Genomic DNA, 17528 nt, shown 5'->3' on the forward strand with positions numbered 1-17528 from the left:
GTTTTATGGGCGATTTCCAATCTGTTCTGAATAAGGGCGATGAAAACATATATTTTTGAATTATCAATCAACAAAAATTATACGAAGTGTGACACTCATGGACACTCCATTGGTCGTTTGAAAAAAATTCTAAATATCTTGAGCAGATGCTTCAGTTCATTCCAGTCTATTTTCTGACTTTGAGCGAAATGAGCGGATGAGCCGTTCAAAAGAGCCGCTCATTTAAATGAGCGAACGAAAATGAGCGGCTCACAGAAATGAGCGGTTTTGCCCACCACTACCTTGAATAAACAAAAACGAGAGCACACAATGTAAACAATACCAAACACGTTTTGTTTGGTTGACCATTCTGTGCATTGCCCCGAAGTTTGGCTGAATTTGATTGCCGGAGTCCCGAGTTATGATTACAAATGTTTACGGTAGTCGGGCATGTACGTGTGTCAAACGCGTTCTTACCTGAAATCCCTTTGGCCAGTTGTCACACCTACATCAATTTTAAGGGTGTTTCAAGATTTCACGACAAGATTGCAGCTTTTTTCATATGAAGAACGGAGTTTTTTCCGTTTTTTATTGAATATCTCAGGATTGGAATTGAATTTAGGGTTATTGTGAGTTGCAAAAAAAGGCGTTCTTAACTCAACTTGGCCCAAACTGCACGTGCGACAAGATAGCAAGACAGCGAGAAGCCATCCAATGGGATGAACTATTTGAATGAAGAAATGAACATAATTTTGTGTTGATGTGCGTGTGTGAGAATTTTACCCTCGCGAATAGTATTACGGACTCGGGTGTATCCATGATCTTTTTACCATCATGCTGATCATATTTTTCCAAGAGAAATTTCTTCAAGCATGAAGCATAAACTTTCCTTTCTCAACAGTTCTTGCACATTTTAACATAAATCCCCCATTAACTTACACCCTCTCATAACATACATTAATTATGCTGTTCTAGTCAATGCTGTCTTAAAGTAAAAAAAAATCAAAAAACTACGCACCAAACACGTGGTGAACATGTCTGCGTGCACGATTCGCTCCCGCTCCGCTCATAACAATGAGTGAAAAAACACCAGCAAACAAAAAAGTAATAACAACAAAACTATGCACGCGATCATCATCAACCGACAGGTGAGCTGCACCTCTTGCTCGACATTCGCCCGTCCGTCCGGCTGACCGACCTATCCGAATCGTCCGGCAGTTCTTTGTCGGCTTGCGCGCGGTAACGATCGTCGGAGGGGTTTGTGAGCATCGCAGTAGGTTTCGCTTGATTTCGGGTGTTCTATGAGTTCAGAGAACATGTGAAAGCATGTAAAATTACATGGAAATGGATGTGACAACAAAAATAGAATAAAAAGTGGAAAACTAGTGCCATTTGGAAGTTCAAGCAAACAAATCAAAACGCGAAATTGCAAGTGTGATCAAAACGAGAAACGACGACAAAGAGGAGAAGAAGGAGGCTGAGCGCGATGAAGCTGAGCAAGATCTTCAATCACAAGTTTGTGCTCGGCAGTTGCAATTTGATTTTCATGGTAATGATGGTTTTGTGTGTTTTTTCACTTTTATTTCCCTCATCGAGCTTTTTTTGGTGTTATTCCGGTCCAGTGATACACTTTTGCGATGGGCCACCGCGTTGTGCAATATCGTTTTGTGTAGCACCTGTGACTCAGTCGGACGCGATGTGTAATGGGTTGGATGGGTTTGTAATGGAATAATTCTTGGACAGCTTTCTGATGGGTGCTTCCGATGTGATTGTTTTTTTTCTGTGCAAGGCTGTAATTATGCTTTCGTTACTTCCGGTGATGGTCGAACAAGGGTGAAATCATCATTGAAAATTATAAATGCTTATGTTTTTATTTGGAATATTATGAGCGATATTTTGGTTCAAGCTGTTTAAAAGTTCAACAAGCGTTTTTAATGGATATTTTGTATTTTTAATGCAAAATTTTAGGTGTCACTTGAACCCGCTTCAAAATTTTCATCCAAACTATTGATTTTCTGTAAATTACAGTAATATCACATCCTGGGCAGACGGTAATAACTTAATTCATGCCATTTCAATAACAAAAACTGTTAAAATAACAGAGAGTGTTATGGAATCTTCTTGAAAAATCCATTTTTGCATAAGAGTTTAATAACAAATTATGTTATCATAACGAAATTTGTTATTGGTCTGATATTGGTTGAAAGCCAAAACAACTCGGGAATAACATTTTTTGTTATGGAAGAATACCGCCAACTGTTATTAGGATGATCGGATTGGTTGTTAAAATAACAAAAAATAATAACAGACATTTGTTCGAAGAATAACTAAAAGTGTTATTAGTCTGTAATTACAATAACAATCCAATAACAAAAAAAAATCATAACGACGAATAACAAATCTTGTTATAAATAACAAATCTTGTTATAAATAACATAAAATGTTATTGGCATAGTATTTTTAAATATAAAAAAATGTTATTCCCTAGTTATTTCCGTCTGCTCGGGATGAACCTGCACATGTGTGATATGGAAAATATTTAAAAACATTCAATATTCGTATTAAGACCAAAATTGATCATAATCATACGTTAAGTCAAGTCATATCGTCAAGTACGAAATCTTTGTTTAGTTGATAAGTTTATCGAACAATTCGTGCAGAAAAGAAATATGTCGATTAAATATAAGTTGTTTTTGATGCATATAAAAACGAAGAAGAAGATCTTTCGGTGATTTTTTCAAGTTCATTTTATAAAAATGTGTGTAACACAATCTGAACATTTAAAAAATCCTTTTTTTGTACAAGGAAATTGGGTCACAACTATCTAAAACACAGAATGATTTTTTACGACACGCTAGCGAGATAAAAGCTAAAAATCAAATGTACACGGAGATCAAGTCTCCACACTCTCCCTTACTTATTTTAGGCAAAAAATCGTGCCAGGAGGTATCCCTTAAATCCATTTTTTAATGTCACTCTACTGTCCATACAATAATAGTACAAAAATATTAGGAAATCGGTATCTTTTGAAAGGAACTTTCTGACCAGTTTGATGTCTTCGGCAAAGTTGTAAGAATTTGGCGTTTTTTAACTTTTTTTCATACACATTACATTTTGCAAAATCCTCATTTTTGAACTTATGGGGATAAAAACGCAACTTTTGAGCCATAGAGAAATGTACGAAAAAAAAAGGCTGTCGAGTTAGGCCATGGCAAATTTTATTTCAAATTATGCCCTCTTCCTGAATTTTCCTTAAAAATCAAGGGAGGATTTTTTTTATAAATTGTAATTATTATTGTTTTTAATGCAAAGACGATTGAAAACTATTCAGAATACACTGCATTATGCTGATTTGAGTAATTCTCCACCAAACCCAGAAATGCATTTTACTTACAGTCATGCCCCGGTTTTGCACGCTTCGGTTTTACACTGCCCCGGTTTTGATTCGTTCAGCTGCTTCGGTTAAGCACGACCCAGTGCTTAACTGAAACATAGAGCTTATGGAATTTTGGCTAAAATCGTTAAATACTATAAATTAAAAAAATACGCAGTTTTGTGAATTTTTTAGTATTTTCAAAAAAAAATTATTACATTGAAAATGTTTAAAAAAAATCCGATCATTTATTAATTATGATTAATAATACTCATATTGTAAAAAAAAATATTTTGTTTAGTTTTTTTTTTTCAAAAATGCGTAGTTTTATGAAAAAAAAACTGAGTATTTTCAAAAAATTGTGTTATAACTTTCGAAATGTATGAGAAAATTCTGATCGTTTGATACCCGTATTGTAAAAAACTAAAATGTTGAGTTTTTTTTTTTTCAAAAACACAGCAATTATCCGATCGAAAAAATACTCAAAGTTTAATTTTTCTTCAATATGGGTATCAAATGATTGGGATTTTTGATACATTACAAGTATAGTTTCATTTTTTTTGAAGAAACTCACAAAACTACATAAAAAAACACTTAAAATTTCAGTTTTAAAAAAATGGATAGCAAACGATGGGATTTTTTTTATAGATTTCGAAAGTTGTAACAGCAATGCTTAAAATTTCGGTTTTTCGCAATATGGGTATCAAATGATCGAGAAATTTTGATAAATTTCGAAAACTATAACATTATTGTTTGGAAAATACTCAATATTTTCACAATACTACGTATTTTTCTAAAAAAAATACACAAAATTTCTTACCTTCGAAATATTTGAAAAAATTCCGATCATTTGTTACCCAACTGAAATTTTGTGAGTTTTTTTTTCCAAAAATACGTAGTTTTGTGATTTTTTTAGTATTTTCAAAACAGGTTGTTATTACACTCGAAATGTAGGAAAAAATCCGATCATTTGATACCCATATTGCAAAAAACTGAAATTTGGAGTATTTTTTAGAAAATACTTAGTTTCATGACAATTTTCAGCATTTTCAAAAAAAATGTATGACATTTGAAATGCATGACAAAACTAAGTTTCATTTTTTTTCAATATGGGTATCAAGTGATTGGGATATTTCATACATTACAAGTATAGTTTCATTTTTTTTGAAGAAACTCACAAAACTACATATTTTCGAAAAAAAACACTCAAAATTTCAGTTTGAAAAAAAATGGATAGCAAACGATGGGATTTTTTTTATCAATTTCGAAAGTTGTAACAGCAATGCTTAAAATTTCGGTTTTTCGCAATATGGGTATCAAATGATCGAAAAATTCAATAAATTTCGAAAACTATTACATTATTTTTTGGAAAATACTAAAAAATTTCACAATACTACGTATTTTTCTAAAAAAATACACAAAATTTCTTACTTTCGAAATGTTTGAAAAAATTCCGATCATTTGTTACCCAACTGAAATTTTATGTGTTTTTTTTTTCAAAAATACGTAGTTTTGTGATTTTTTCTAGTATTTTCAAAACAGGTTGTTATTACACTCGAAATGTAGGAATAAACTCCGATCATTTGATACCCATATTGCAAAAAACTGAAATTTGAAGTATTTTTTAGAAATTACTTAGTTTTATGACAATTTTCAGCAATTAAAAAAAAATGTATGACATTTGAAATGCATGACAAAACACGAAAAATACGTATTTTTGTGAAAATTTTCATGTAATTTACAATGGATAGCTGACATCATTCCGATTCCAAAACGCTATAATTTTTATGTTTGCATGATTTTTTGAACGATTATAGCCAATTTCTCCCATATAACCAAAATCCCATGCTAAACCGAGGCATGACTGTATACATTGTGGAGTTAGTAGGTAGCTGCATTTTTTGGCATCTTCTCACGGTCATTGAAAATGGTCGTGGATAGACCTAGGGGTTCCCAATCGGTGTGAAAAAGTTCAATTCATAGAAAAAATATGGATTATAATTGTGATTTTAAATCTCTTTTCCGATATCAGGAATAATAGTTTGAACATGCTCGCAAATTTTTTATTCGGTCGGAAAAATATTATTTTTCTTGAAAAAAAGTTTCATTTTTACCCATAAGATCACCCCTAATTCCGGCTTGATGCCGCCATCATATCTGGAGCAACATTTGAAGGGGGCGGTACGACATTGCTCTTACAGCCTTTCATTACACGCGTTTAAATGGGACCAAAGGCCGTAAAAGCAATGTCGTACCGCCCCTTTCAAATGTTGCTCCAGATATGACCGCGTGCTCCGTTTGTTTGCCAACAAGGCTGCAGCTGGATGGTGAAACGAAGTGAGGGGGGAGAGGTTTTGACATTTCCAACGTTTCCAACGACCGAGTCCAGTTAGGATCTGATCGTACAATATTTTGATTTGGCTAAAACTTTGTGGGGACCTTCCCTATGACCAAAGAAGTAATTTTGTGTCATTGGTTCACCCATCAAAGCCTCCACACAGTTTTGGCAGCTGTTCATGGGACCATCCATAAACCACGTGGACACTTTAGGGGGGGGGGGGGGTATGGCGATTGTCCACGCTCCATACAAAAAAGGTTTTTTGTATGGACATTTGTCCACGAAGGAGGGGGGGGGGTTCGAGATTCCCAAAAAAGTGTCCACGTGGTTTATGGATGGTCCCCATACAAAAATGGCTTATAAATCTTCGAAAATCTGTAAATAACTTTTAAATGATTTTTTTTATTGCTTCAGTGTTTTTGACAAGGTTGTAGGTATTAATGAGGATTTTTTCGAAAAAAAAATAAATACACGGAATGCAGGTTTTTGCCAATAATAAAAAAAAAATACGGATTTTGAGAATTCGATTTTTTGTGGAAAACAGTTAGGCCGTTGCAAATATTTTTGCCCCCGACAGTCCGAAAAATCAGGGAGCAAAAAATATTATTTCAAAAAACTTCAAAACTTTAAAGTCTAGCAAACTGAAAACCATTAGAAATGCATTTTCCTGCGTTTAAAATCATATTTAGCATGTCTGTGATCGATCAAAATATTTTTAAATTTTTTGTGAAATTCCAATGTACAGCACCGCAAAATGTTTTTTTACGACGAAAAAAAATCTCTTCAATACTTGGATATTTTGAAAACTAATGATTGCAAAACAACTGGGCAGGTGTAAAATGCATTTTAAAACACTTTTTTCATTCAAATGTTGAGACCAAGCTTCCCATGCGCCAGAGTGCCAACGCACACCGCGGGTTTGGTTTTCTAGCTTCGGTACGTGCCTGAACCCATTTTTGTATTGGTATCTTGGTACATCGTACCAGCGCACCACGACACTCTCGGCTCGCCCCATCGGTTTTGTGTCTGGCACTCCCCCATGGCATGAACACAGCGTGCCGTGGTACGTGTCGTGGTATTGAACCCGTTTTGTACCGCCAGCGCGTACCACGGCACGTACCTCGGCTCGTGACGAGTGAAGCACCTTGGCTCATATACCGGGTTCATGCCATGGGTGAGTGCCAGACAAAAAACCGACGCGGCAAACCGAGAGTGTCGTGGTGCGCTGGTACGATGAACCAAAATACCCTCGGTTCGTGTGAGTCGGGTACGGGTGTAAACCGAACAAAGCAGGCGCAAAGCAAACCCGAGGTACAGTTGAACCGCGTGTACCGCACGGTGCAGGGAAGCTTGGTTGAGACTATGGCTTCACGCAGAAAAATAAGGCATATTTGAATCATCAAAACGTTTTGTTGATTTGAAAATCAAGATTTTTGTTGAATCAACGCTAAACGTCAAAGCAACTTTTTCAAAACAACAAAAGATTTTTGTGGAATTAAAAAAATCAAGGTTTGTGTCAACGCAAAATCTGCGATGATTATATTCAATAAAATTTTTGTTGAATCAAACCTCGTACAGGCTGATTCTACAAAATATTTTTTGCGTGTTGTTATTTGAATTTTATATATTTTTAATTTGACATTTTTTGCAAAACGTTGAAAAAATGGTTTAAAAACAAATACTCCAGACTTGTCATCATCTCATTCAATTTCACCGACAACAAAACGCTTAAATTCCATGTCTGTCTGCATGTGCATTGAACCATTCAACATTTTTTGCTCACTTCTACTTTTTTTCCCCACCTCAACTCCATCCCCTTGATTCGCACGAACACCCATACCTCACGGCTTAAACCCAATTAAATGCAACCAATCTTACACCGGCAGCAGCATTAGTCAGATAAAATCTACCGCCACACGATTAGTTTCCCAACAAAAGTCTTGCGAAATATCTTCCAAATAGTCGGAAGGCGTTTACGCGACCGAGTAAACACGATGAATTTTGGCAACACTGGCCCAGTTTTCCCTTTTGTCTTGACTCACTGCTGCTTGAAAAATTCCACGACATGATGGATTTTCGACTCGACTTAAACGACGCTAATTGGAATCGACTTAACAAGGGTTAAATATTTGCTGTCGAGATCGGGCGGCGGGACTTTTCTTTTTATCTGCGAGATATATAATTGGTTTTATTATTTTATTGGTACGAGGGCTATTTGTACAATTTTTGAGCTGCTCAACTCAGGGTGCGATAAAATTATGCGCCATCAATTAAAATTTCCCTTTCCTCATTTAAAAGTCAAACGCGTGTTTGCTCAGTGAAAAGTGCGAAATGTAAACAGAAAAAGAGCAAAAACAAACGATCCAAGGTGGCTGCACTGCCCGAGGGTGGCTGAGTTGCCAACCGGGCCGCCTACTGAGCTTGGTGGAATTTGTCGATTTTCTACACCAAAAATGTATGCAATTGGGGCAATTTTCACAGCTGACGAACGGTTTGATTTGTCGTTGACTCCGCACGTGTGAAAGCTCCACCCGCCATGTTTGTTTTCATTCAAATGGAAATTTTTCCATTCTAATTTGCAAATCGTCAGACATTGACCTGGCTCACACACAGCGGATGTCACCACGTGTGTCTATGTGAGAAAATCTGCTTCATCAGGGTTGTCACGTTTTATGGCAACAAAAAAATGCTCAAAAACAACTGGCAGTGTTGCCAACCGTTTAAAAGGCATTCAAAAATTGACTTGACCGGCTGTTATTGGCGTTTAAACCTGGTTATTTGAGGATCACCTTGAACAACCTTTTTAATTGAGCGAGTTGCCGCCATCATGACCGGGTAATTTGTTTTCTTTCCTTCCTTTCTTATGCGCGTTCGCGCGAAATCGAAACCGCGCCGCCATTATGGCATCACGTCATAATGACAGCTTCTCATTATGCAAGCGAGCCATAAAGATCGCGTCGTCGTCGTTTGTTATCAGCAATTTTCTCGGCGATATCGGAGCTGGTTGAAAAAAAAGAAATGATAAGGGTAATTTGTCAAGAAATTAACATTTTTTATTAAACCATCCAACATCTGTCAAATCACCCTTCCCCGTGCAAGTGTATAAATAAAGTCGGCAATAACAATGACACGTTAGCTGAGTTTTCCGGCCCGAGAGATTCGAGATTTTAATCAAATGGTCAACTCCACGGGGCTCACACAGACAAGTTCCCACACACACACACCCTCCCACATATGTAATCACAAATCGGCAAAGTGGCATTGTGGCATGGGAGCTTATTTGCATGAATATATATTTTACTGTAACGAATCCGTATGGCTGTACGGAGATGAGTGCCATACCGGCGTGATGTTCACCTGTGTTTGGCTGTTTGACCAGTCCGGTGCGCTGCAGGTGGGAAATTACATTGGAATCCGTTGGAGATAATACTGTGCAGTTACTTTATTATACCTTTTCAATTTGAATGGACTATTTTATAACTCTTCGCAAAAAGTGATCTTATTTTTTATATTTTCCAACTTGATGGAAACTTTGAACTTTTTAAACCTAAAAAAGGATGTAACTTTTGACACTTAAGTCCAAATTGACCTGTCAAAAATGAAAATATTGAATTTTCAGAGCTCTAAAAGTTTTCGGAACATCACTTTTCTCTAAAAATCAACCCTGAATTTCTACGTTCAAAAAACTGATTTTTGATCATTTACTCAGATGCTTGCTATAAATTTATAGTAGAAGGTGAAGATTTCGAGATAAAATTGCTTGGATTGGCAAGCCAAAAGTTGCCCCTTCTCGTTTGCAACAAATCTTCTGAAGAAACCTTTTCCACTTAATTTTGCGATCTGGACCACTCATGGGCAGGTGGGAATAACAATAAAAGATTTTTTGCACAACCTGGAAATTTATGAAAAGTTGGCATTTGATGTCCCCTAAAACATATAAGAACATAAAGAATAGTGTTTTTTTACAAATCAAGTTTTAGTGACAAAAAGTTCAATTAAAAATCACCAATTTTTTTATCGTGTATCATTTTTTATCAGTGTAGTCCTTATCCATACCTACAACTTTGCCGAAGACGATCAATCGACGAATCGATCAAAAAATTCCTTCAAAGGTACAGATTTTTGAATTTTCATTCATCATTTTTGTATGGACAGCTGCCAAATTTGTACGGAAATTATATGGACAAACACCAAATACAAAAAAAAACGAATTACCGAAATCTGAGAGAATTGCTTATAAGGAAATCATCAATGTGTTCGAAAATTGTCTAAGTGTCCATAACCCATAACTATGGAAAAAAATTGACCAATTTTGTCAAGGAGATTATGTTGACCATGAAATGTGGTCTTTAAACCAACACTTTTTTTAAGTGAAAAATTTGAAAGTATTTCATATTATGATGTGGTTTGGTTCAGCGTTTTAGCAGAATGCATTACTATGAATACACAGAGTCTCTTTGTATTCATATTATGGCTGATTTTTGAGTGGCAAACATGGTCCCAGAGGTTCAAGGTCAAACGAAGTCCGAATTTTGTTTTCAAAAAATTATCGACTCCTCCATTTTTTAGTATGTGATGTAAATTTGGCCGAGGAATCCGATAAAAACATTTCTAAACGTGGGCGGCTTTTTGTTCCAGACACCATCAAAATTTTAGGCTGGTTTTTCGAAACTCCTTACTAGTTTTCTTTAAAAGGCCAACATATCACCTTTCATTTGCGTACAAGACAACTAAAATCGGTTAGAATGGTGTAGCATTATGATTAGAATTATGAGCATTATGATTGAAAAATGAGGTTTTTGTGAAAATTCATGAAAATTGTCGGAGTTGGAGTCGGTGGAGTCGGATCTTTTTGGGAAGCCTGGAGTCGGAGTCGGAGTCGGAGTTGTAACAACTTGAACAGCTGGAGTCGGAGTCGGAGCCGGAGTCAGCTAAAATTCATTAGGTGGAGTCGGAGTTGGAGTTGGAGCCGAAAATTTCTGATTACCCGGAGTTGGAGTCGGAGTCGGAGTTATCTTATTTAACAAAACTTATGTTTATTTTTGATTTTTTAGTATTTGCTTAAAACAGATTATTTACAAAACTTCTTATATATTTTTTTCAAGTTGCCTGCGCTGCGTTGCCATTTTTATTTTTTTTTTAGAGATCACTAAATCGTCAGCTGTGTGCTATCTTGTGACAACGACCATTTAGTACTTTTCGAGAAAATCGATTTTTAAAGTTTGATGATATTTTTTTTCAAAACTATGAATGGTAGAGCCAAACTTTTTGAAGCAATCGGTTCGTATACTATCGCTTAACAAACGCTGCAAGTTTCAACTAATTTGGTTACACCAGTTAAAAGATAGAGTAAATTATGTAATCAAAAATCTGAAAAGCACGTGTCACAAGTGTGTTTCGAAAGTAAAATTGTACTACGTGTCACAAGTGTGCACATAATTTCCATACAAACTAAAATAGACTAAAATCAATTGTTCAACCGATTTAATCAGTATATTTTCAAAAACAAAAGATTGCATTGCCTTCAGAAAATGTGTATCAACATAAATTTGCGAAAAACAAGAAAAAATTTCCACATTTTCCAAAAACATGTATGACGTGTCACAAGTGTGCACGATCATTTTGATGGTAAAATGGTCTATGTCACAAGTGTGTATTGCGATATCCGGGAAATGGAAGCGAGTTTCCAAAATCGGGTTAAAGCATCTTGTAGTGTTTGTGAAGTATAGCAAAACGTCATCATTAACTCATTTTCGACCAAAATGGTCTATGTCACAAGATAGCACACAGCTGACGAAATGATAACCTGTTAATCAGTTCTTACCCAAGTATAAGTATCATCATAACTAAAAAAACAATTTTGGTTTTGTAGTCAGACACATTAAATTGATTTTTGACTGCATGCTTTTGCCAATATTTATGTACCCTTTAAACACAAATTTGACCAAATTTAATCTTGTTCTTTCTGAAAAAAGTACACACACACACACAGTCATCTAATACCCCGATAGCGAATGTCTTGGTGGTTTTAAGTAAATCAATGTTCAGGAAAAAAGTTACGAGTTACATCAAAAAATATAAATAATAATCACTATTTATGGAAATCGTAAACAAAAAAAATCACTGACAGGATAACTCTTCCAACAAGTATTCAACGATTATAACAATCTATTACATGGAACTCAACATGCGCATTTTGTTTATAACTTTGTACAAAAAATTAAAAGTGCCTGAGAATGTTGATCCTTAGGCAAACTATTTTGATATTGTTGCAAATTATCGTTGAACGAATCTCAAGATTTCAGGATGAACAGGATTTCAAGATAAAAAAATATCCGTGACCTAGAAAATATTTATTCTGTGAATTTTTGTTTTTTATCCAATTCTAAGTTTTTCATACATTTTCATGGAGGCGCACGACCATTCATAAAGCTTCGTTTAAGGTGAAGATGCAAGAAGTATCGCGCGCCTCCTTTTAAATATATAAAAAAAAATAAAAATTCGAATAAATCCAAAATTCCGAGGTAAAATATTTACTAGGTAACGGGTATATGAAAAGGACCCCTTAAGCGTTCTTACCACGAAGATTTTTTTAGATACATTGATTTATAATAATAAACTTGTTCAGCCTTGGCGTGATGTCCATGTACGCATTAAAAATTTCAATGGAGCTTTAAAAAATAGTTTGTTTGAAATTGTTATTTAAAAATACAAGGTGACTATGATAGTCACTGTGCTTCTTATAAATGTCAACTTAAAAGTGAGCAAATTTAAATTACATGTTAAATCAATCATTAAGGCCAGCTTTCTTTTAATGATCATTAAAAAATAACAATTGATTATTTTAGCTTTTAATCAATTTAATTAAAATTTGAGGTTAAGTAAATAAATCCAAATTTACTTATCAAACTGTTCTTCTGAAAATGCCTTCAAAACTGGCGTTTTTTATTTCTGTTTAAATAACGTCTAAAACTTGTAAAAGTAGAAACTTCTTTCCGGTTTTTTCCACTTTGAGAGTTTTTAAATAATCAAATTTATCTATGTTTTCGAAATAATAGTAAACTAACTTTTGAAATATTTAAAAATATGTGGAGTCGGAGTCCAAGTCGGAGCCACCAATTTTTTCAAAGCTGGAGTCGGAGTCGGAGTCAGTTGGATCTGAAAGCCGGAGTCGGAGTCGGAGTCGGCTAATCCCAGAAAGCCGGAGTCGCAGTCGCTTAAAATATGACCCGACTCCGCAGCTCTGGAAAATTGCCATTTTATGGACCACTTCAACGGTGTTGGTCATCCAAATGGCCACAAAAAGGTCCTCAAGCACACCCAATCGGCGGTCGCATCATTTTGCTACACATCTGCATGGAAGTATATCAGAATCTGCATGAAAACTGTCCTCATACATTTTTTTTGCGATATAGGGATATGACATTTAGGGGTAATTATCGAAATTACCGACGACTGTTTGGTTGTATTGCAGAAAAACAATCGTAACAGAACGAGGATTGAATTTCTTGGTTGCCGATCCGACACTCTACCACCGCGCCAGGGACACTTTATGAATTGTGTGAGACATCTCTGTCCAACATATTCTTCTCTCTGGAGTGTTGCTCGAGAACGCGTCAGCATTACATGTGTTGGTGAGAAATGCAGATCGCTGACATGTTTACACACGGGCAGAAATAATATACGGACTTGCTGCAAAATCTTTTATAAAAGGTAACATTTGTTGTAGCAAATCCGCTATGACAGATTCTGATGTATGTTTGTCCTGTGCGTGTATACTTTCCTTATTGAAACAAACGTTATTGTTCATGTACCTAGCAAATCCTGGCAAACTGAGATTAATTATTATATCATTTACTAATGTAATACATAACCAAACAATAGTTTCAGTATAAGATGCAGTCCAACTATAACAGACATGATAGTTCAGCTGCATAAGTTCCAAGATGAAGTGCTCACCGATCACCCTGCTGGCTCTTGCCTCCGTAACTAAATTCTCTACCGTGCTTCGAATCCCAACATTCTTTACTTGACTTCGCAGATCCTCGCGCTCTCCACCGCTACCTCCGAGGAACCAAATTGGGCAGAAGTGTCCAGCGTTTGCCACAAACTGCTGCGCATCAGCCCGGAAGCCGGCGCGCGTCGCGGCCAGGACCAGTTCAGCCCGGATCCGAAGGCGGCCTGTATTACCCGGTGCATCGGCATCATCACCGGGATGTACGACGACGAGACGGGGATCAGCATGGAGCAGTTGAGGGCTTGGTGGGTCGACCAGGATACTGTTGCCGATTACCAGGAGGTCAAGCGGCACTATCTGGAATGCGCTGGGACGATCGTGCCGGACCAGTACGGAGACGATTACTGCAAGAAGACCTCCAAGCATTACGAGTGTTTTATGAAAAGTGGAATGAGGGGGGCTTAAGAGCTACTGACGGTTTGATTATGCTTTCGAGATGAATAAAAAGAATTCTCTACCGATAAACTTCAGACAAATATATGTTCAATCAAATTAGAGAAATAGAAGGCTTGACGAAGGTCGGGTCAGATATTTCCGTACAGCTGTTTGATCTTGTTGAATATCAGAAATCAATCTCAACCAATTTCTCCGTTTCTTTTCCAGCTATGTGGCGTCACCCTGCTCGCCACCGGGTTCTACATGTTCACCGACGGGCCCCGGATCCTTCTGTCCCGCCTACTGATCTCCGCCACCGAGCAGCACAAAACCGCCCTGTCAGAGCTTGAACAACCCCTCTTCTACTATGTCGCCCTAGCCCTCACCATAGCAGGCCTGATCGCCATAACTGCCGCCCTGCTCGGCTGCTGGGCCTCCTGCATGAACACCTACTGCGTGCTGACGATCGTAAGTTCTTTCTGCGGTTACTTTGATCGTCTGATTCCTAAGATCTTCAATGTCTTTTCAGTACTTCCTCATAATCCTATCGCTGTTGATCGGCGAGTTTGGAGTGTGCCTCATGATCACCGCCTGGCCGCAGTGCCTCGGCCTCAACCTGGACGAAACCGCTATGGTGAAGGTCCTGCAGGGTAGCTACGGCGTGCCCGGTCACGAGCAGTTCACCGCCGCCATGGACCTGGCCCAAACCATCTTCGAGTGCTGCGCCGTCAACACGGCCATCAACTACGACACTTCGCTGTGGAAGCTGCAGAGTTTGGGCAAGAAGGAACTGACCGTTCCGTTGACCTGCTGCAAGCTGCAGAACCGGTTCGAGTTCTCCGCCTACTTGGATCCGGTTCCGACAAACCTGACCCTCTGCCAAGCGCTTCAACCGCACGACTACGAAGGCAACCGACACTTGGATGTAAGTCAACAACACTTGTTAATGCTAAAACCATTTCTCAACGTTTCAATCGTTCTTCCCCAGGGTTGTCTGCACAAGATTGAAGTGTGGTACCGCGAGCAGTACTTCCTGTTTCTCTGCGCCGGCCTAATCGTAGCGGTGGTCGAGTTCTGCGTGCTCCTCAGCATCATCCTCAGCTGTACGAAGCTTCCCCGGAAAGCTGCCACCGTCGGGATCAATCCGGAACGGTTGCAGCCACCGTCGTCGCTACCGCGTCCGGCAGGTTGTACCATAGTGCGGGATAACATCTACGAGCGCGATCTGCCGACGCCGATTCCGGTGCCGACCATCCGGGAGTCGTACATTCAACCGCAGGAGTTTACCAAGTCGAGGCACGAGATTCCGTTCAACACGGGATCGCACTACTATCAGATTTCCAAGAGTTATCTCGTGTAGGAGGGCGCTCTGCACGTGGACGTGCTCTGAGAGTACCTTTATCTTTAGTAATTTAAGGACGGTTTGATAGAATTAATGATAGATTTGGAAAATAAAATTTAAGTTGTGAAAGAAACGATTTAATTTGATGGCAATTTCCTACAAAATCGGCCGATTTCGACAATTTTTTTGTATTTTTTTATTTGGCTCAAACTTTGTGTAAATTGCAATCAAAAAATACTTTACAGATTTTTATAGAGGGCCCCGTTTTCAAGATATAGCCATCGAAAGTTTGATTTCAGCGAAATATTTGCAACAATTGATCAGAAAATTCATTCAAAAGATACAGATTTTCGAATCTTTAAGTACCATTTTATATGGACAGCTGCCAAAATTGTATGGAGATTTGTATGGGAGAACCAATAGAAAGATTGGCTTCTTTTCAAAATGACTTCTTTGGTCATAGAGAGGGCTCCCACAAAGTTTGAGCCAAATAAAAAACTTTATTTTTATTTTATCATGAATTTAATGATATATTGAATTTTTCTATGGTTGTTATTATAATGTATAATGCAGTTTGTTTTTTTTTTAGTTTAAAAAATTTGATTGGGCTTGACATTTTAAATTAAGTTATTTTCCGCTAATAAAATTCAATGAATTGGCTTCCCGCATAATCAAAAACCATCGGGGGAATAGTCCAAACTATATTACTACTAAAAGAGATGTAGTTACCACATACTTAACCATTATCATATAGTTACGGCACTATACAAAACCATAACGAAACTGATCGTCAAATGATGACGTTTTTATTGAAGTAAATCTAATGATTCTAACTATTTTTGAACTATTTGGGGTACAATAACCTTACACTAAACAGTTCGGATTGTTTAGACAACGTGACCCAACGAAAAAATGTACAAGTCCAAATAGTTCAAACAATTTATCAACTTTATTGAGAACAATATAGCAAAATTCCACAGATTTTAGATTTTTATAGTCAGAACCTGTAAGAACTAAAAACCTACTATAAATGCTATAGTAGAACACAATTGATGGCGGCCACATTTTTTTCGATAAGTTTGTATAATCCAAATAATTTGTCAACTTACATGAAGTAAAATTAAATTAAATTAAATTAAATTAAATTAAATTAAAATTAAATTAGTTCATGACTATGCGGGTTCCTTTCAAAAGTAGATAAAATAAAAAGATTCACAGGGCGGTTAATTTTTTTCCAAAATCAAATCCGCGGAAACCGCGGAATTTCACAAGGAATTTAGGTTGTTGTTATTGTTGATTTTATTGTGGGAATTTAGGTATTTTTAACGACCTAAAACGAAACTATTGGCACTACGCCCCCCGGGGCATGGCCTTCCTCTAACGTGGGATTTCTGCTCCAGCGCCTCTGACGAGACAGGAGAAACCGGGACCGACGTTTTACTTCACCATCCGATAGAAGCTCAGTGGATAAGGCGGGAATCGAACCCGCGTCTCATAGCATCATCGGGATCGGCAGCCGAAGCCGCTACCCCTGCGCCACGAGACCCACGACCTATATAACTTAAAACTACTTTAATCTAACTAGTTAGAAAAATATTTATGTTTTTGTTCCGTGAAATAAAACAAATTAAAAAATGTTCAAAAACTACTTTTTAATATCAAAAATTAAAATTTGTAAAATGCATTTGAAGTTTATACAGAAGACATTCAAAAAATGCTTTTCAGGTTGGTGGGGATGCAAAAGAATCTCAAAATATGTTTTCAATTTTGCATTGTTTTTTAATTGTTTGAAAATGTATAAACCTAAAACATCATTTAAAACAATCAGATTATTGCAACTAATAAAAAAAATGCTGAAATTTTATTTAAATACACATTATTGTTTTTTTATGAATTCACCTTGCTTTTGCTAGAAATAATGAATTCTTAAGGTTAATTCTACAGTAAAATATGAAATATGTATTTTTGATATTCCACATTAAAGATTTAGGTATTTTATGACCTCATTCTGTCAAATTTATAAAAAATAAAATGCCAAATTTTAAACAATATTTTCTACACCTAAAAAAAATAAAAAATTGTGTGCCACCCAAATAACATTTTT

General features: G+C 36.8%; 2 protein-coding genes across 2 annotated transcripts; both read left to right on the plus strand.

Moving 5' to 3' along the window:
• The first annotated feature begins 1295 nt into the window (after positions 1-1295).
• On the plus strand, positions 1296-15521 carry LOC120420290 (CD151 antigen). Its single transcript, XM_039583288.2, has 4 exons — positions 1296-1528; positions 14311-14550; positions 14612-15007; positions 15071-15521. Exons 1-4 carry the CDS (start codon positions 1466-1468, stop codon positions 15440-15442), a joined length of 1071 nt encoding a protein of 356 aa, XP_039439222.1. The 5' UTR covers positions 1296-1465; the 3' UTR covers positions 15443-15521.
• Positions 13488-14112, plus strand: LOC128092857 (uncharacterized). Its single transcript, XM_052707827.1, has 2 exons — positions 13488-13675; positions 13732-14112. Exons 1-2 carry the CDS (start codon positions 13637-13639, stop codon positions 14110-14112), a joined length of 420 nt encoding a protein of 139 aa, XP_052563787.1. The 5' UTR covers positions 13488-13636.
• Positions 15522-17528: the final 2007 nt, after the last annotated feature.

The sequence above is a fragment of the Culex pipiens genome, chromosome 2 (assembly GCF_016801865.2).
Source record: "Culex pipiens pallens isolate TS chromosome 2, TS_CPP_V2, whole genome shotgun sequence".
Taxonomy (NCBI): domain Eukaryota; kingdom Metazoa; phylum Arthropoda; class Insecta; order Diptera; family Culicidae; genus Culex; species Culex pipiens.